The sequence below is a fragment of the Empidonax traillii genome, unplaced genomic scaffold (genome assembly GCF_003031625.1).
Source record: "Empidonax traillii isolate 1590-97213 ecotype Southwest subspecies unplaced genomic scaffold, ASM303162v1 scaffold720:size321207, whole genome shotgun sequence".
NCBI classification, from domain to species: Eukaryota; Metazoa; Chordata; class Aves; order Passeriformes; family Tyrannidae; genus Empidonax; species Empidonax traillii.
In genome coordinates this window covers 230,687-251,255 of record NW_020955913.1, presented here as the reverse complement: position 1 = coordinate 251,255, position 20,569 = coordinate 230,687, and the positions used below count along the sequence as shown (strand labels likewise).

The 20,569-nt window shown below is 54.9% G+C and overlaps 1 protein-coding gene across 18 annotated transcripts in view; it reads right to left on the bottom strand.

The window, feature by feature from the left end:
- PTPRF (protein tyrosine phosphatase, receptor type F) overlaps positions 1-20,569 on the bottom strand; it is a 241,396-nt gene that overhangs the window by 11,198 nt on the left and 209,629 nt on the right. For 11 of the 18 annotated variants that reach the window (XM_027900375.1, XM_027900376.1, XM_027900388.1 and 8 more), the window contains 4 exons: positions 17,898-17,930; positions 15,138-15,235; positions 7,203-7,326; positions 5,141-5,316 (listed from right to left, as the gene is read on the bottom strand). In XM_027900375.1, coding sequence (XP_027756176.1) covers positions 5,141-5,316; positions 7,203-7,326; positions 15,138-15,235; positions 17,898-17,930 — 431 coding nt within the window. The remainder of the gene's footprint in view (positions 1-5,140; positions 5,317-7,202; positions 7,327-15,137; positions 15,236-17,897; positions 17,931-20,569) is intronic. The other 7 variants (XM_027900379.1, XM_027900381.1, XM_027900384.1 and 4 more) reach the window with 1 other exon arrangement.

Genomic DNA, 20,569 nt, shown 5'->3' with positions numbered 1-20,569 from the left:
CTGGGGGTTGGTGGGAGGAGAGCAGGTGCAGCAGGGAAGGGGAAGCAGTGGTTTCTGTGGGCAAGGCTCTGCTCAAAGGGCAGCTGAGGTGAGAGAGATGCAGCCTGTATCCCCACCAGCTCCTTGCTATGCCAGCTCAGAGTCTTTGACCCACAGCTGAGGCAGGACAGAGCTCCAAGTCCAGCACAGTACACAAGGATACAACAATAGGCACTGCCTTTTTCAAAAGGGCTGTGCAAACAAGGCACAGATGCCAGCTCAGATACAGACATATCTTGTCCCTCTGTGAGAAGGCACAGACTGTGGCAAAACCATCCCTTCAGCCTCTTCCTGCAGGCAGCACTGTCCCATCAGGAAAACACTGCTGCTCCCTAGAGATCTCCTGCCCTGCAGCATCTTTATCACTCCCCTTCCAACTCTGCAGCCCGAGTGCTTTGAACTACCAGTCACAGCTCCTGCTGCAGCCCACTTGGCAGAGAGCCCTAACACATCCCCAGGGCCCCATCCCTCTGCCCCCTTCATCTCCCTGCACATCCCTCCCTGTTCACCTGCTGATGACCTCCGCCTCCTCCTCCTCTTCACAGCTCAGCGTTTGCAAACTACTCCTCCGGTTTTGTTCTCTGCAGCCCCAAGCTCCCTATTTAATTGGCACCCTGAGCATCCCTGTTTCATCTGACACCCGGCTCCCCCACCCCGCAGTGCCTGGCTGACAGGAGGAGGGCTTCATTCCCACCCGTGTGCACTGCACCGAAAATGGTTTCCCGCCCTAGGAGAGAGGAGTGAATGGAAGATCATCTGTGCTTGTCAAGGAATAGTAAACTTAATTATGAGCAGAACGTGTTTACAGGGGAACGTGTGGGAAGCGAAACAATAAGCTTAATTAGAAATCAATGAAGTTCTGCCTTTTAATTGAAAGCGCTTTCGGCAGGGTGGGGCTCGTGAGAGCTCAGAGCCCTCATCCTGCACTCTGGCTCTGGAATGCAGACACACCTGGAGCCAGAGGGATGGATCTGCCCCTGCTTTTTCGGATTCTTCTGTCAGCAAGTCCTGCCCTGGCAGAAGCGCCTGGAGCAGGGCTGCCTAATGGGGTACAGCAGGTGCCTGTGCACCTAGAGCAGCTCCACTCCCTCCTGCCCAGGGTCTCCTGCCACTCAAGCTGCTGTGCTGCCTGGGGCCTGTGGCAGGCCCTGCAAAAATCTCAGAAGATTCCTCTTCTGGAATAACAGTCCAGCCTGTTATTAGACCCTGACTGGCTACAGCACGAACAACTGTGAGGTCACAAACCTTATTTCACAGCTCAACTGATCCCATCCTCACGAGCGGGTGGCAGCTGCAGGCGCTGTCTCCACTGGGGCCCGAGTCTGCCTTGCCTGAATTTGGCTTGGGGATGGTGTTGACCCCTGTCTGATGGAGGAGAGGGCAGCGTGGCATCCTGCAAATGCTGGGGGCAGCTGCCTGCTGTTTGTTGCCCTCGGTGTGGTTTGCAGGGGATGTTCCAGGGGAACAGCACGGCGTGTCCCTGTGCCTGAGCCTACACCCTGGGGGAGAGCACTCTCCTCCTGCCACCCACACGCTGCAGGGCCACGTGCACTCGAGCACAAAACAAACTTCAGAGGAGTTCCCTGTGTGGGATAATAGCAGCGCCTGGGCTGGTAATTGAAAATTATTTATTCATGACCAGATAAGAGTCAGTCACATTTTCTGCCAAATTTACCCATAATGTTTATGCCCCATTTTCAAGCTCTGTAAATTTTATGCTGAAGCCGATACACTGTGGCACTAAAGCAGACAAGAGATGTTTTCTTCTGGCAGTGCTTGTTTCTCATTAACTTAAGGAGCCCAGTAATGTCCTGAACAACCATTCATTGCAGCTCTGCTGAGTGGCTCCTGTCCCTCCCCTTCGATGCCCTGTGCCCAAGAGCAGGCGGGCACCTCTCTTCAGCTTGAGAGCTGTGCTCTGCTCCCGGCTCCACTTGCGAGCTCCAGATGGCATCGCTGCCAGCGAGAGGGCTGGAGCACGAAGTGGTTGCCAGGCTCCTCTCTTCCCCATAGCCCCTGAGCAGCAGCCTCTTTACACCCCTGTCTGGGGACAGTGGAGATCACCCACCAGGGATGGCTGCTTGGTGCTCTGGGCTGGAACAGAACAAGCCACAGCACTCTGCTCTGGGAGACCTCACTCTGCCAGGCTCTTGGGGATAGCCCAGGGTAGGAGAAATCCTGCTTTAATACCTCTCTCGTGCAACACAGCCCGGCAGGGACGCGCCATGCTCACAGCAGCTCCGGGAAAGCTAATCTACAGTGTGTGTTTCTGAACTGCCACCAAATGATTCTGAAACTGATTGTAAAGCTTTGAAGGCAGCTAAATTGCACAATCCAGCCATTTCTATCCTTTATGTGCTTCTCGCTTTGTGAAAACATGAAAAAGGGAGGATGATTTGGACCATCAAGCCAGCTGAAATTGCAGACCATAAAAGCTGATGCTCTTTAAAGATTTTTTTTTTTTTTTTCCCCCTGCAGCTCGGGAGCCCTTTAAAGCAGTGTCACCCCCACAGGGCTGCCAAGCTGCTGCTGGTCCTGGCTAGCTTATCACAGCGCTGCCAAGGGTTACGCGGGGAGCTCGCCTGGAGAGGCGGCAGAGCCTGCTCTGCGCTGGGCACCTCGCCACGAGGCCCTGCTGCCCACCCCGGGCTCTGCAGCTGGACAGACAGCCCTGTGCCCACACCAAAGCCCCTGGGCAAGGGGACTTGCAGGCAAGGTCACCCTTGGGTAACGCTGTGACTCCATGTGACTGCCTGGAGCGGTGCTGTCCCACAGCAAGCATGAGCATCAGCAGGCAGCAATGCTGCAGGGACCCCAGGGGTTACATGGGATGAGGTTTGAAGGCTCTGGAGTGGAATGAACTGCAGAACAGTGACTCATTGCTGAAAGTCTGGAGCAATGGTCAATAACTGGGATGGGATCTTCCTTGGCCCCAAAAAGGTGTGCTCCCCAGACAGGTCTAGCCACCACCAAAGGTGCATGAGGAAAAGCAGAGCAGCAAGGTGGCTGAATGCCACCTTGTCTTGCAGGATGCTAAGAAAAACAACAAAAAAACCCTAGAGAAAATAATCTCCTGGAAGTCTACATCCCACCTCCCTGCCAGGGCTGTGAGGGGGCCCTGAGACACCTACAGGGTCCAGCAAACACATCCAGGGAAGCCCTTGCTGTGGATGGCTGGTTGGATTCCGGAGTGTCCAGACTTCTCCACTGCCTCCCTTGGCAACCTGCCCCTCCTGTAGTGCCTGAGAAAACTGCCCACTTCTCATTAGTGCTGGGGATGTGCCAAAGAGGCAGCAGGACACGGGCAGGCAGTGCCAGGAAGCAAATGCTGGGGTCTGGGTCTGGTTGGGTCAGCCTAGAGCCCCTGGGCACTGTGCCCAGTCATGCAGGCTGAGTGCAGATTCTGTGAGGGCTCTGGTCACCTCCTGCCCATGACAGGGATTCACAGTGCCTGCCCTGTCACCAGAAGCCTGACCACACGCACTGTGTTTGGGACAGAAACCAATACTGCAAGAGGCAACTGCAGGATGATATGACAGGGAGCGTGCTGGGGGGAGATAACGCACAGCTCGGCAGCACAGGCATCTCGGGCAAAGACAAGTGCCTGTGGGGTCAAAGGAAACCTGTTATCTTCAAGAAACACGCACCTTGGAGTGCTTTGCCATACCTAAGCAGCCCAGGAGTTGAGTGAGTCAGGACTGCGGGCATGGATTGCCTCGGTAACCTAGAAGGGCTTTTCCTCGTACTTCAAAATATGCTCCATTACCGAAAGGTAAAGGCAACAAAAAGTCCCCACACGACCCCCAGCTGCAGGGGGTGGTTGATCAGAAGCTTCTGATCTTGCTCAGCCCATGTGCCAAGCCCTGAGCCGCAGGCAGGACAGGTCAGATTAATTTCCCTGCCTGTTTGGGCGGGGTGGGTGACAGCGGCCATCGGACAGAACAGGCAGGGCCACGCAGGGGGAAGCACAGCGCAAAGCTGGGGTTGCATCTCTAGAGGCAGCTCATCTCCAAGGAACACTGCTTTTCCCTGCAGGCTGTAGGGCATTTGAAGAGCCAGGGAAACCCATCAACAGTGCCTGTTTTTGTACACGCAGAGAAAGCAGATCTGTTTTGCCACAGTGATGGGTTGTTCCAGCTGCTTCCTCCCAGCCAGCGTGGGCTGGGACACCCCTGCGAGCATTTCAGTGCTAAAGCTTCGAAAGGGAGGGAGAGCATGCGGGCAAAAGTTTTAACTAAACCCAAACTTGACAGCTTCTGCTTCTCAAGAATGAGCTTATTGGGCTAAAAATAACCAGTGCTTCACAGCTTGAGCGCACAAGCCCCTTCTCCTGCTGTTGGCATGGCAACACTAAAATATTCTGCAAGTACAAACGCTCACCACTAAAATTTTACTTTTAGGAACAAACTGGATCACAAGAGGCAGAGAAGCTGCCTCCTGCTTGGGCAGGCTTTGCCCAAAGGGTGCATCTGGGCATGGGAGTGCTTGGTCCCAGCTTACAAATTCCCGCTTCAGGGGCTTAGTAAGAACCTCTGTCATGAAAACCTTAAGTATCACCCGCAGTGAGGGCTCCTGCTCCTTCTCCACCTCACACCTTCCCCACGGTTTGCAGGCAGCTTTGCATTTATTACATCAGAATATCTAATCCTGGCAGCATGAGCCGCTCATTTATACACACTGTCATTGGACAAGGCACAAATTAGTCTTGTTATTGCAATGAGACCCTGTCAGCCATTCCCCTGCATCTCCAGAGATGCAGGCTGCAGGATGCTGCTGGTACAACCTATCCATTGCAGCTTCTCAGCTTCTGGGACTGTCCACACTCCCCATTTCAGAGCTTTCCATTCTCCCTCTGGTGTGAACGATGTGGGGAAGGAAAGGATGGGTGTGCACGCAGACACACAGGTAAAACAGGGGTAAATGAGCAGGACAAGGACAGGAGGTTGTGCCACCCTTTTGCCCCAAAGGGATACACTTACAAGGCTGGTAGCAACAGTGAGCCACATCCCTGGAACTGCCTCTCCCCGGCTGCCCTCCTGTTCCTGTCTCCCCCTCCTGCCCCTCAACAGCTCCAGGAAAAGAAAGGAAGCACACACTGTACCCTGGACTTCTCCTCCAGCCTGGTCATCATGACTATAGTTGCTGTTCTCTGTTCCCACACCATCCTCCAGAAGTCGCTGAGGGTTTCTGGCAGAGGTCCCTGTGTGGCGATGTAGGCGTTCTGCTTCCGATACCCATCAATGTAATTGGCGTTGATGTAATCACTGCCGGGGACTCCTGGGCAGGAGAAAGAGCAAAACTGTTACTTGGAGGGGGGGGGCAGCCCACGACTCTGCCTGTACCTGGCCCTGCAGGCAGGGGAAGAGGCTGGGGATGGCAGGATCTTTCTCCCAGGAATCCTGCAAAGGACAGGGATGGTGCCTGATCAGAGAAGAATCCTTTGTTAACTCCCACATTAACCGAACAGGCAGGCAACACCAAAGCAGAGAGACAGCTGCCACCCGCACACAAAGGGAAATTCACAGGCAGGAATATTAAGGAGCTCATTTGGCCCCAAGCAACTCATTGAAATAATTGTCTTAAATTCACCAGCAATTTGCTATGGTCCTACAGCACCTTTGAAAAATGAGGCTGCTTCATTAGTTTGTCTCTGTTAGAAACGGATGTCAGGTAGGGATGTCCTCTTGTCCTTCCTGAGGGGCTAGGTATCCCAGAGGAGAAGGAGATCTTACTCCCACCACCACTGAAACCCTTCCATGTGAGACCCCCTCTGCTGCCTTCTGGCAGAGGCTGCTCCAGCCTCTACTCTGCTTCCACCACTTTAAGGAAAGGATTTTTTTGTAAAAGCCTTTAAAATCCAAACACATAGTTAATAAAATAAACGTGGCAAAGCAGAGGCCTGGGGCTGCTTCCAAACTCTGCTCAGCATGGGCCGCCCGGGCCGCAGGGAGAGAAAGCAGCGTGAATCTCCTTGTCTCCCTGGGAGAGAGCATCTGCATTTCATTAGGGGAAGGAAATAAAGCTGGGGGTCACCCCTGGTCCTTTTGTCCTGGGGAATTTTCTACAGTTCTCCAGCAGACAGCAAGCGCTGGTGGCTCTGGGGGAGTGGCAGCAGCTGGAGTGCAGCACTCGGCTCCCTTGGCATGGGCGGCGAGGACCTGGCAGGGTGCTTCGGGAACGGTTCCCAGGAAGGCACAGACACCACTTACAGCAACTGAGTCAGGCTAGAAAGCAGGGATTCCCCCACGTGCTCACCCCACAGCTGTCTGAGAGGGTTTGCCCATGAGCAGGCATGCCAGGGAATCGAATTGCTGCCGTTGCTGCTTAACAGGGCTTGCTGTGAGAGACCGTTTGCCCCCCCACTCCTCCTCCAGAAGAGGATGAGTAGTGCATTAGCATTAGAAAAGCCTTTTCCATCCCTAGAAAAAAGATGCTAGTGACTGTAGGGCCACCTGTGTAAAGCCAGGCCCCAGTTCCTTCCCCAAGCATTGAATTAGCTGCACCTTCCTCATCCCCGTGAGTGGGCTCAGATCTGCTGGATGCTGGTTTACAGCACAGTGGGAACAGGTGAGCCTGGGCTCCAGCTCCCCTGTGTGCAAGAGAACTAAAAACATGTATTAGCCCAGACTCCAGAGATGTGGGGCTGGTTCTTGGAGCCATGGGAGTCAGTGCTATGGACACCAGAGCCCGATGCATCTCCCACGGAATACAGGGATGTGTGGAGCCTGATGTGCCAGGGGAAGGGGTGCCCCTCACTCTATGCCACTCTGGACACTTTCTTGGGAGCATATACTGACAAATCCAAGAGGAAGGCACTGGCCTGAGAGTTGTGTTGGGACAGAGGGTGGCAGGGCTAACAGTGCCATGTTTCACCAGACACTGAGGGAGGCAGCTGAAGTCACACAGCAAGGACAGAAGTAGGAAGGCTGCTGGGACAGACATCTCTGCTGCCAAGCAGTATCAAGCAGCAGCCACACAGGACACACTGCTCTGAGGAAAGCTCTGCAGAGCCCTTTCTCTATTCTGGCCATTCAGAAGAAACATCTCATCATGCTGGTGCTTGGTGTTTGCCCCTGCTCAACTGAAAACGGGGAAAAAGATGGTCCCCTGCTACAGTCAGGTTCAGCTGCTTGCTGGGGTACCCACTTCTGAGTCACTCTTACCATCGATGGAGGTCAGGATGACACGTGAGTGGTCGTAGGCAATCACGTTTGCATAGCGGTTCTTGGGTTTATTCACTTCCAGGTTGGAGTTCTCCCAGGTAAACTGCTGACCCGGATCAATGGACTGTGGAGAGAAAGAGAAGGAAGGAGTCAGGAGCGGTTACAGCACAGTGAGATCCTGCAGCACACGTGTGTTCCAGTCAGGAAATCTGCACTGCCCTGCACGCCTCTCCCCAGGCCAGACACAACTTCTGCGGGTGTCAAGCCACACCACACTGAAAACCAGTTTCCAGTGGGACATGCATCCCATGACCTGCAGGCAAAGCAGCCCTTTGCTGGGGCAGCCTGCTGCAGATGAGCCTTCATCTCCTCTGCTGTGTGGTATCCTCCATCAGCAGAAATTTGGTCTTCTGCCAGGACTCCAGAGAGACCTGACTGCACAGTTCTTGACCTAGCAGCTTTATTAGCTGTTGAACTGCAGTCTCTTGAAATACAGCAAGCCCTGGGTGTCTTGTGCCCCAAGAGCTTTCAGTATTAGTGTCCTGCAAGACAGCCCATGAGCTTTTGCCAGGGAATAGTCATGAAAATTGATAGGTTACTATCCACTGCTCCAGCTACTTATGCAATGTAAATATCTCTTGTTTGAGTTAACAGAGTGACAAGAAACCATAAACCTGGAGAAGAGACATCGCTGTAAATCTTGGCCAAAAGGCCTGCACACCGTACAACTGCCTGAAAAGCACCCATCCCACTCCCACCTGGCCTTGCACATCCGATGATTCTCCTGTGAGCCATGTGCCGGTGCACCCACTGCATGGCTCCTCCATGGCCAGGCAAGCCTCTTCCCAAAGCCTTCCCTTTCGGCTTTGTCCGTGCACAAAACAAGGTGAACAAGGACCATCCCTCAGGCGCCCCTCCGAGATGGGGTGGCTTTGCTGTCTGAGTGACTCACGAGGCACCCAGAGAGTTGCCTCATGCAGGGACTCGCTCGGCACGTGCAGCCCTGGGCAAGCTGGGGGCAAACAGCTACAGCAGGACTCAGTCATCCCATGAACCCCAACACTGCCAAAATATTAAAGTCATGCTCCAGCTCCGGCTTCCCAAAACTTTTGCTGGCCCAGAGACATGAACACTGGGCAAAGAGGCCAGGGGAAGCACAGCACGCTGTGCTCTCTGCAGCCATCCGTGTTCATTGCTCAGCAGAGAGCCATGTCAGGAGGTTTATTAGGCAGTGAAAGGCCTGTCCTGTCAGCTCTGGATCAGCTGTGAGCAAAAGGCTGAGTTGAGAAGCACAGCTCCCTGACTGGGCTGACGCGGACAGCCCTCATGGTCCCTCTGCTCAGTCCCACCAACCCTCAGCTGTGCATAAGAGGTGACATCCACTGCTGTCCCCTGAGCTCCTGAGCAAGCCCTTCCCAAGCAGCCATCAGTGGGTGTGGATACTGGCTTGGGCACAGAGCACAGGCATTGCTGCACCAGCCCTGAGGGATCTGCAGCACCACAGGCCACTGCTGTGCCAGGTGGCAGCTGTCTGTCCCCACACGTGGCCTGTGCTCCCCACAGCAGTAGCAGCAGCAGCAGCAGCAGCAGCAGCAGCAGCAGCAGCAGCAGCAGCAGCAGCAGGCTGCCCGCAGTGCTGACGAAAACACGCAGGAGGATGTGACATCACAGCGATGCTAATAGGCAGTTTGGGAAATGTAGGAGGTAAATAGACATTTCCTACAGAAAACCTGTAATTTTGTATTATCAGTGTAATAAGCAGGCAGCCGCTGCTCTCAGAGGCGCTGCAGCAGGGATGGTGAGAGTGGAGGCTGCAAGTGCTGCTTCTGGCTGGAAACCCACTGGCCTGGCTGTCACAGCCTCTGCACACTCCTCTGCCCAGGCACAGAGACATCCCAGAACAGTTCACAGCGTTGTGGGGCACTTCATTTCATCCAGGCATCTACATTTTGTTTTGAGGACAGGCCGCTCATTGGATCAGCTCTTTGGACGCTCTCCTCTCAGCTGTGTGGCAGGGAAGGCTGCTGCCCACCTAATGGCAAGGCTGAACTGCAGAAGGGCAGTGCAGAAATGATTAAAGGCAGGAAAAAAAAAAAGAGGAATATAATGTGTAAGGGCTTTTTGGTTTGAAGTAGAGATAAGTGAGAGGGGTTTTGATACCAGCCTGCTCAATCCAGAGCACACTGAAGGAGAAACACAAATAGACAAACTAAGGAGGATAAGAGATGGACCCACCAGTGCCTATTAGAGACATAAATAATACTTGTTTTTCAAAAAGGTGGCCTTAGTCTGCACAGACAGCCCACGCAGAGAACCGACTGGCTGGTGGTGGGGCTGAGACTGACCCTGAAGGTATCAGTGAGCATCTTCTTGCTGCAGAGAAGCAAGCACCAGCCCTACCTGCACCCTGTGAACACTCTCAGAGAGCACAGGTGGGTGCTGGAGCAAGTCCTCCCCCCTCAGCAGAGGCAGGCAGAGCTCGGTGCAGCTGTCTGTGTGCAATCTGCAGCGCACATCACTGCCACAGGGCTGCAGGGCTGCCCGAGCTGTGCTTGGCACTGCAAGTCCCCGTCCTGCCACAGCAGAGGAAAGGGTTATTTCCTGGTGGTGGTGGGGGAACAAGGCTGCCAAGGGCTCCCCAGAACCAAAGAGGAGCATCAAGGGGTTGCCATTAGGGTTAATTGCTTTGATGTGCAATGGGGATGTGCAGAAACGGTCTAATCATCATCAGCCTCTTAAGAGGGCAAACAGGTGAGAAAGTCAGAAGTAATAGAGCACCTGAGTGCAAAGAGGCTCTAATTAAATACTCCTGCAAATTATCGACTCATTTAGAAGTAAAATGATTTAATTTGAACTCTGGTGATGAATTAATGTACACCTGTTCCCCCCTTTAAGGCAAACAAATGCGTAAATAAACCGGAGGATGATGGGCTGTTTGGAGAGCAGTTGGAACCCTTACATGGAGTGGTGGTTGGCAAGTCTTGTCCCATCTCTGTACAATGCTCTGTAGCCCCTGACTGTGGCAGCACTGCCTTCTCTCCCCACCTTGCTCCACAACTGCTTGGGCACTGGGAATCTGCTCTTGTTCCTTTCTGGGGCTCATGGGAATGACTGCTTCATCCCCAAATTTGATCAGAGTAACACTTCCAACTCATTCTTCCTAGAAAGCAGAAGGGCTGGGAAATTGGAAGGAAATGAGCCAGGAACAAACTTAAAAGCCCCACGACTTTTAGTTTTACTTTGCTTTAAAGTGACAGGGGAGATGCTGTAAGACAGCAAGTGCAAATTAAGAAAAAGCCCAATTAGTGAAACTCCTCCTTCCCAGCATGGAAGTGCAAGGAGCAATCTCTCCAAAGTAGTTCAGGGATTCCTGCTGCTACTGCCATAAAGGCAGAGTCAGACCATTGAAAGGGAATTGGAAAAAGGCTCTTTCCTCGACAGGCTCGAGAACACTCCGCAAATGCCTTGAGAACATCCCTGGGTGCCAGTTTGTCTCTCAGATACAGTCCACCTGGGGTTTGCTGCTCCCCTTCCCCAGCACAGCTCCGAAATCCCTCCATATGCCAAGTCCCCCACTGTTGTCTCTGCTGTTGTCAGGCACGGGCAGCCCGGGCAGGCAAACCCCTGTGGCAGCCGAGGAGCTGGGGCAGCCGTGACCCTGCGAGGCTCAGGTGGCTGCACGAGGGCACGGCGATGGGAAGGTGAGTGCTCCCCGGCCTCCTGCGAAATCAACCACATTAGCACGAGCATTGACCACTGTCAATCTGTGCTGCGTCCCAAATGAGGGCATAATGCGCTTCTGAATCAATCGCTGGCAGCGCTTCAACCTTATTGTTCCTATTACCGGAACGTGAGCGCTGCGTGGGGCGGCTTCCCGATCAGACCATTAAACCCACAGCAAGGGGCTCCCTGGGTGCCACCTGCACCCTGGGTCCAGCACCTCCTGGGCTCACTGGCTCCAGGGATCCAAGCACCTCTCCCACCACATAAGCTGTCTTGCCACGACTGCAGGCAAAGGAGATGAAATGCCCACAGTGGCTTTAAGGAAAATGCAAATGAACCCAGGGTTTGGGCAGGCCAGCAGTGTTTGCCTCCTTAGAAAACTGTGAGGAAGGGTCTGCAGCCTCCCCACTACACTAGAAAGCAGAAGCACTAGAAAGCAGTCAAATCTCATACACAACCTAAAGATTAACAAGAACTAATGTCCTAGGCAGTGCCACACTGTCAGGTTCTCATCACCTACAGCCTGCTTTGCTCTCAGGGGCCATACACTGGATGGACATGCCAAAGGGACTGGGCATGAGGGGCAATAGCTACAAGCTGCAGTTTGGACGCAAGGAAAAAATTTTCCCCTGGGAAAGTAATGCAGGACCTAGGCCAGAAACAGCAGCCAGCCAGTCCTGCGTTTGCTAACAGCACCAAAGGTGACAGCAGCGCTCGGCGTGCTGGACCCCACGGCTGCAGCGCGAGATGCACACACAATGTGTGTGTGTGTGTGCACACCTGTTTGTACCAGTGCAGGTATTCCTGCACCATCAGAGGGCAGGAGACTGTCCCCTGTGCACAGGCTGCAGCGTGGAAAGGTGCCCACAGGAGGAGCTCCAACACAGCGACAGCGCCTGCCACCGCCCGCTCAGCCTCCCTTCTACCAAATTCCATTAATCCCACACTGTAAATTCACTGTAGCTCTCGCTGTACACTAAAAATAAAACACTCTCCTGGTGCAGCCAGGCCAGAAGCTGCTGCCAGACGCTTGTACCCCACTCCCCGGCCGCTGCATGCCCAGAGAGCACGGTGGGGCCGCGCTCTGCCCCCAACCAGAGCAGCTGGCAGCATTTAACTGTGTCTGCAGCCGGCCCAGCTCCCGGCACCTGCGGTCCAGCCTCTCCTGTCGCACCAGGGATACCAGCAGGCCCAGCTGGGATGGCTCCCAGGCGCCAGGGGAGAGGGCTGACCCGCAGCTTGTGAGCCTGCTCTGCCTGCAGCCACTGCACAGCTTGCTCCGTGCTGGCTTTGTCGCACGGGCTGCTCGGCCACGCGGGGTGGCAAAACGGCGTGAGCAATATTATTTGTTCTCTGACCTGTGGGAATGGAGGTCAGGTAGCCGTGAGAAATCTCTGCCACCCTTCCGCGCTCCCTTCCCAGGCGTGCGGTGAGGTGGTGACAGGTCTTGTTTTGTGTCACCTGTGTCTAGGTTACCCTGCTATTGCTTGCACAACTCAGGCAAGTGCCAGACTGATGGCTCTGGGCCAGCTGGCCTCAGTGGTTAAAAGTGCTGTTAAATATTTGCTCTCTGCCTGTGGTGCCACCGCTCCTGGAACACGAGCCATCCATAAACAGCCCTGCACCCCATGGAGATGTTAGGCTGACAGGCTACTCTGCAAAAACACTTAAAATTCAACTATTCCGAATCACAGTCAAACAGCAAATGGGCCTTGGGGGGTTCACCTGCAACGCCCTCCTCCCTTGGGTCTCCCTGCTCAGCGGTGCTCTGCCCAGTCTGGCAGCACTACCATGCCATGGGGAACAGGGTCAGGGCTTCCACCTCCCTAAGTGCCGGGCCACCACTCAGCTCTGCGTAAGGTCTGGGGCTCACACAGTCCCAGGGACTGTATCACCACTTAACTGCAAATGCACAGAATGTGCCCAAGTGCGGTTCCTGTCTCGGGCTCCCACGGGGCTGCACAGCCTGTTCCCCTCCCACCTCAGCTATTTCCGCATCCACTCTGCAGATTCCCTTACTCAGCAGCACATGCTGTGCCCATCCTGCCCCTCCAGCCCTCCTACCGCAGGCCCCAAAGGGAGCTGCTGCTCTGCCCACGCACACAGGGACCGGGATGAGAGCAGACCCACTGCAGCAGCAATCCTGCACAGGCAGCTTTGCTGTTCTCTGCAAACTTGGTCCAGGATTCTTCCCACCGGCGTTTCAAATGGGAAATGATTGTATCGATCCCCACACGCCAACAAGGGGCAACCCCTTCTGCTTTGGGGTCCATCCTAGTGTCAAACACTGTATGAGCCTGTCATGTTCACTAATTTCCAGCTGATAAGGAGTCAAACAGTAGAATCCAGAGGAAAAAATTACATGCAACAATCAGCTACTTAATAGCTGCTTCAACATGAGAAGTACAACTGATTGGTGCTCTCAACCAGCCATGATATTCTAAAGAAAGAGAAATGAGAAGAGAGAGGCTCATGAAAGCAACTAAGAGAATTTACTTAATGCTCATTTTTTCCAAAACAGTTCCCACAGCTCAGAATTACACTGCAGCCTCTAATGAGCACAGGCCTAGTGTGAGGATGGGAGTGCACAGACAATGGATCCTGCCAAATCCACACCGTGCAGCAGAGCCACAGCCCGTCTGTGGGCAGCCCTGCTTAACGTTTCAGCTGGACTGGTAACAAAAAGCCCAGGGCAGACAGATATGACTGCCCACCTCGGCACAACTGGCAGGGCATACATGAACACACAGGTGGCTGCAAGGGAAGCACATTATTCCTTTAAACATTTCCCGAGTTGCAACGCAATGCTGTAGCCCATCTCTCTGGTTCAGACAGCTGAATACAGAGGGATGCCAAAGCCCTCATCTTGGCATCCCAAAGCGAGAAAGAGCTCTGTGCCTTCCTCGGATACACACAAGCACACCCTTTGAACTAGCTGGAATTCATCCCTTGCCTTCTCAACACAGAGATCTGCTTTCCCTTTCCTGGCATACATAATCCTACCTCGTGGGCAAATGTTCTGATCTCATCTCATGAATCAGTGTAGGTATGGTGCAGGAAGAGGAGGCCACAGGCACAGGCAGATAACAATTCAAACAGAAGTGATAGCGCAAACAGAGAACACTTCCTAAATTTATTCCCTCTTTAATAGTAGTGGGGGTTTATTTACAAGTCTCCTGCAGCTCAAGAGGGTCCTGCATGTAAGCACAGCAAAACATCATCCTGCCATTGCTGCCCTCATGGCGGCAGAGGAACTTTTCATAGTTTTACACAGTTTCAACCTAATCACACAGCCTGGAGAGTTCCCAGAAAGGCAAGGCAGCCCTCACGCACGTCAGCCACTTCCCCTTCATGTATGCACCCCTTTGGCAAGTTGTTCTCTGTGGAGGACAGGGATGGAGGAAGTTGGGCTGGGAGAGGTGCAGTGCAGGATGGAGGGATTCACCAAATGCCCAGTGCGTGCCTGCATGTGTGAGCAAAGGCAGCATCAGCGGTGGGTGCACACAGTACTTACCCAGGGGCTCCACCAGAGACATGGAGCAGAGTAGGAGCATGATTCAGTGATGTGGTGAGTTTGCAGCTCAGGGCTGTAGGGCAGAGAGAGCTCTGTGCAGGCTGGGGAAGCTGGGACTACTCCAGGGCAGAGCTTCTGGTGGCAGAGACTCTGAATGGCACAGGCTAATGCCAGCACAGTCCAACAGGGTTCAGGGGGAGATTAGACGGGGAAAGCAGGAATGGAAACTCAAATGCATATCCATTGGCATCAGAGGATGGCGCAGAGAGCAAAGCTTTGAGTGTGGATGGAAGTGAAGGGGCACAGGATGCTGTGGACTGAAACACCTCAGCCAACCTGGACGGAGGGCAGCCCTCACAGAGCAGAACAAAGTAATCAGCGACAGCCCAGGCAGGCAGACACGAGCTCCCACTCACTCCTAAGGCCGTAACCACGGTGGGAGCACGGCAGGCTGCTGCGCAATCTGCTGCAAGGCCTTTTCCCTGTACCAGCCATGCTTCAACTGCTCGAGGCGAGTTCCCACCGCTCTGGGGCTGGCAGGGAGAGCTGGCAGGCTCCCAGGGCTGGCGTGGGGCCTGCCCAGGCGGTGCTGCTGCAGGGGAGGCACAGCTCAGCTTTCATCAAGCCCTCTCCACTGGGGGCGTCCGGTCCTGGCCAGCATCACTCTGCCCCGCAGCCCGTCCCGCTCCCACGCTCACCTCGTACTCCTGGGAGAACTTGAGCCCATCGTTGGCCTTCAGCCGGTCGATGTTGTCGGCAAGGTCGCTCACGGGGATGGGGGGGTGGTCGCGCATGCCTGCACAGTGAGACAAGGAGGGAGGAGGGAGAGGTTACGGCTCTGCAGGGCCCCGGGAAGGCTCCACAACGTCATGAGCACAACAAACCCGAGAGGTGGGTTGCAAGGCGGACGGACGGACGGACAGGTGTGACGATGTGAAGCGCCGGGCAGGATGGATGGGAGGTCGGCGAGACCACACGGCATGCGGCACACACTGTCAGAGCACGCGGTGCGGTGAGCAGAACAGAGAGGTGATGTGCAGAATGGGCATGACTGGGGTGAGCAAGCCAGGACAGTACAGCCACCGGGCACACAGAGCAGGCCACGCAGCGGGCAGGGGCTCGGGACAGCCCCCCTGACAGGATACGCTGTCACTGCGCTTCCCGGGCTCCCAGGTGGGCTGAAGTTGAACACACTGACCCTCTGGTGCTCTCACCGTCAAGGGTTGAGGTTGGTCCTCTTGCTTAGGCCTGACAATGGCATTAGTCAAAAAGAAACTCGCCCGGACCTGCTCCAGACGAAACCTCTGCAGTGCGTGTGCACAGCTTTTTGGGTAGGCAGGTGCTGCCCCTGTCCCCAGGGAGCGAGGGAAAGATGAGAAGGGCCCCATGGAGGAGCAATGGCTGCTCCCCTGTCGGACACTGTGCAACATTCCGAGAGCTGAGGAGCAGCTCTGCCTGCAGATGAGTAACTCAAATGTTTTTCAGTGATGCTCCAGAGGCAGAGCCAGCTCCAGGGCCCAAAATTCAGCTCCTCTGGGCTGGCTCGTGCAAGGCACCACGTGCAGTGACGTGCCCTCCAGCAGCTTTCAGGAGGCTGCTGTGAGCTGGCATGCAGCTCAAGCCATGGCAGAAGTCTTGCCCTGTCTAAAGCAGGATGGCTCATGCTGGGCACAGCCAAAGCCCTGCTCAGGGGAAAGGCCCTGAAAGAGGAGGGGATCCCACAGATCCCACTCAGGGGACAGGCATTGTGGTGGTGTGCATGTGGGATTGGGAGGAGCCCTACTAGGGCCCTGGGATTAAGGGCTCAACCATCACAACCTCCTTCTCTGATGCCGAGATGCTGAACTGGCAGGAACGTGGTTGTGAAACACCTCATCCAAATCACAAGGCTCGTGACTCCATCGGCTGCTCTGTGGGTTTCCCAGAAACCCCATACGGGTAATAACGATTATTAATAGGCTGAAGCTGTTGACTCACACTCAGGGAGAAAGGCTGGAACACAGCCAGGAGCTTTCCAATCTCTCGGGAGCCTGAACTGCACCACAGATGGCAGTGATGGGCCACTGAGGTGATGGAGCAGTCCCTATGCTGGGTGCAGGCATTTGACACACAGTGGTGACAAGTCACAAGGTGGTAACATGGAAGTGTTACACCTCAGAGCTCTGCATAAAGCACCTGACATCCGTACACAGGCAAGACCCAATCCAACACACACTCATCCTGCCATCACTTGACAGTGCAGAGCTATCCACGGATGGCCTGAGAACACACGGGCAGATGGAGAAGGAAATATCCCTCTTCTCCCTCGTGCTGAGGTTCCTCCTGCACACAGTCCTCTGTTTGCACTTCACCCTTCAGGATCCCTGAGGTGGCTGAGCAGGCCCACAGAGATCACTGGTGACAGAGCTCTGAGGCTGCAGCTCAGGGGCAGCCTTTGCAGAGCTGTTATTGATGAACAACAGTGTGGGGCCAAGGCAGAAGTGTGGGGCTGGAAGGAGAAAGAGGCTGGAACATAACCACAGTATGTGTTTATCCCAACGTGGTTATGTACAAAGTACGGCACGGACCACAGCAGAGCTGCAGACCCTCATCTCAACTGAGAAATACAATGGGGTCTCCTCAAACTTGTAGTTTCACTGGCCAAGGTTTTGTTGCAGCAACAAAAGAGCTGCAAAGGCAGATGGGGAGAAGGAGGTGGTTGGAATCCCCTTACAGTGAACCTAGAACAACTGCCACTGCCACTGCAGGGCAAGATGGAGGAGATCTGTACACTTTGCCAGGACTTCCACAAGCTCTTCCAATTGCTCTGGCAGGAGGACAGTGAGCTCTCCACCAGGCTAGAAGGGCTCAGAGGTCTCACAATGCCTGCAGAGCCTCAGACTGCAAAGCCCTTGGCTCTGCTCTTGGGGGGAAGCATTTATCCCACATACTTCCCCCATTCCTGTTTGCACACAGATGTACATCCAGCAGCAGGAAGGCTACACTTTCATGGTTGTTTGAGAGTGAACCTGAAGCTCAGAAGACAAGCGAGAAAGGGGCAGTGACACCCACAGGCTGGTACTACTCCATCCAACCTTCTAGAGCAGTAAGTCCCTCTGCTCTGCGCCTGGGAATCTGGTGCCAACACTGCCAAACAGAACAGCCTGGCATACCACCCTGAGGGGGGCAGGTGGCCTGGGAGCAGGCAATGGGCTGCTGCAGAAGCCTCCTGGCAGCCCAGCACTCGGGGGCCTTCCCTTCTGCACCGTGCTGTGGTGAGCTGCTGTGGCGCCGTGTGAGCAGTACCGAGCCCGGCCCCCACACAGCGTGTCAGAAAGTGAAATCACCGCCATTTTACACTCTGCTGTGGGTGAGGGTGACCTTCATGACATCGAAACGAAAATTACAGAGACGAGAGAGAAAGTGAAAGAAAAAAAAGCAAAAGGTGTCGTAAGATAAAAACAGGAGTTAAAACTAACTTGAGATATTCGGGCAGCAGGCGACACTGGCACCTGCAAAGAAAAGAAAACGGGGCAAGAACAGAAATCCCATTAGCTTTTAGTCATCATCGCAGAGGTTCAGAAATGGAAGGACAAAGAGATGAAGATGCAAGGGAAAGCACCACCTGCCACAGCACTGGGAGCCTCCCTCCTGCACAGGACCGACTGCCTGGCCCAGGGGCCTGCTCTCCATCACGCTGGGCTGCTGGCTCTGGCCAGTGCCATCCCTCGATGGCAAACACGTGGAGCTGGAGCTACTTGCAGGGCAGTGAGCACACAGGTCTTCCCGTGACACCAAGAGCTACACTTCTCCACTGGCCACAGGTCTGTGCCCCGGGGGAGCCAGCAAGGGCCAAGGGGATGGCAGGTACAGGTGGCATCTGTGCTTGGCTGGAGGCCACGAGCACTGCACTCAGCTCCTGCCACCTCTGCTCAGTGCCCCTGAGCCTCCAGCTCGCTTGCAGCTCATCAGCAGCACAACCCATCCTCACTTCATGGTGTGCTGGGACACTGCCCGGCCCTGGATCCTCTCAGTGACTTGGCACAGCAGTACGTTAGTACAGGCAGGCTGACACGGGGGAGAAAACCCTTGTCTGAAGCAGAAACCACAAAAAATGAGAAAGCTTAATATTTAATAACAGGAGCCCAATTAATTATGCATTAAACAAGTTTTCCCTGCCCAGCACGCTCCAGCAGGGAGCTACCAGGGCTGGTGGCCAGCACCTCTTGTCAGTGCATCCGCACAGCACTGCCTCAACCTCCGGCGGGTGACGGGGGCAACAGCACGGACCCACTGGGCTTGGTGGTTTTCATGCACCTCATTAACGAGGACAAGCTCATCAGGAGCTGGAACAGTCACTTCTGGATGCACAACACCCACTTCCACCCCTCAGAGACTCACAAGTGGTGAAGGGGGGAGAAGGGGAGGAGGACACCGTGCTGTGTCGTGGTGGAGGAGCATTGTCTGGCAGTGTCCCAGGCCCCCGCTGCTGTCTCGAGTGAACAGGGCACTATGGTTTGATTTTGCCTCTCCAGAGAGCTCTGCAAACTCACCAAATGAGCCAGCATCTTTGGCTTGCCCTTAGGCACAGAGGGGAAAAGAAAATTTCCCAGACCCCTCTTCCCTCTGATGGCAACTCTTGACCCTTGCTACAGCCCCAGCAAGGGACGTCCTTGTTGCAAACACCCCAATCTTGCTGGAGACAGGAGCAGACACAAGCCTGACCTGTCACAATCCTCTGTGCAATGCAAACCACGAGCACACAGCAAAGATGGCTCTTGTGCCCACGTGCAGACATGTCACAGAGGCCTGTCCTCATGCATAAACTGCCCTGGAGCAGCCCTGTTCAACACTGTGCTCCTCCTCAGGAAGCTGCACGCTGCTGCTGACTGTGTGTGACCCCCTCCTTAGTGCTGCTCCCACTGATCTGCCTGTTGAGATGTTCCTCCTCTGGCACAGGTGCCCTCCTTTCTCCCCACAGCACTTTCCTCCCGTGCTGCAATACCACGCTGGCCTGTGCTGTGGCCAATTAACGAGCCAGCTCTGCTGGCAACTGCCAGGCTGCTGCTGCTGCCTCCCATCCCTGAGATCTGCCATCGGTCCCGCATGGGAGATGCACTAACTACGGACCTCTGGCAGCTGCCCTGGCACAGAAGGTGATGTGCTGGTGAAGCTCACCCCAAGTGTGAGTCAGACTGCTGTGAATCTGGCAACAGGAAAGGCTCCTCTTGCCCCCACTGCCAGACGCAGCAGTTCTACATCAGGAAATGGCCCCTCCAAAACTCTACCTGTTAGATGAAAGCTCTTAGATGAATGAGCAGCAGGAGGAAAAGGAAAGTAGGTTACAGACCAGGAGGAGCTGCAAGTTAGAAAGAACTGTATGTGCCTCATTTACTGCTGAACTGGCTCCCTCCATCACAAAAGCCCAGGCGCTCCCTCAGTTCATCGAGGACTTGGACTCTCTGAAAGGCTCTGAACGAGTCAGGGCGAGCCTGTCTCTGATCACTACAATGACAGGTACTGTGCTTTCGGTGCCGTCAGAGATGTGCAGGCACAAAGCAGCAGCACAAGATCTTTCTGCAGTGCAAAGCACAGTTGCCTCCACCGGCTGGCAAACCAGCTACAGCCCGAGGCACCCCAGGCCAGTGAAAGCAGCAGGCAGAGAGTGGCTTCTACTGAACTATCACCCTCTGCACTGAGACCACCCTGAGCAGTGGTGTCCTCCACTGGGCCACAGCGATGTAGCCTGCAGGCAGCTCTTCTCTTCACCCTCAGCCCAGCACAGCTGGAGAGCCAGTACACCAAAGACGCCAGGATGAAGCTGCTGGGACACCCTCAGCAGCACGAGGGCTCTGTACCTCCTGACTCCCCCAGATGCAGCCCGTGTGGCCAGCACTGCCGCAGTGGGGCCCGGCACTGAACCCCAGCCCAGCCCAGTACCGGGACCACTGCAGGTACGGGCGCTCCCGACTGCGTGGAGGCTCCTGCGGGCTCAGGACGACTGCAGTGAGCTCCACAGAATGTCTGTGACACACCACACAACAGGCTGGCCTCACCCAGGCTCCCCAGCCTTGCTGGCCTGCAGTGACAGGGCCGGGGAGAAGGATCTGCAACCCACAGAGCAGACACCTGCTGGACATCCTCGGTCTGG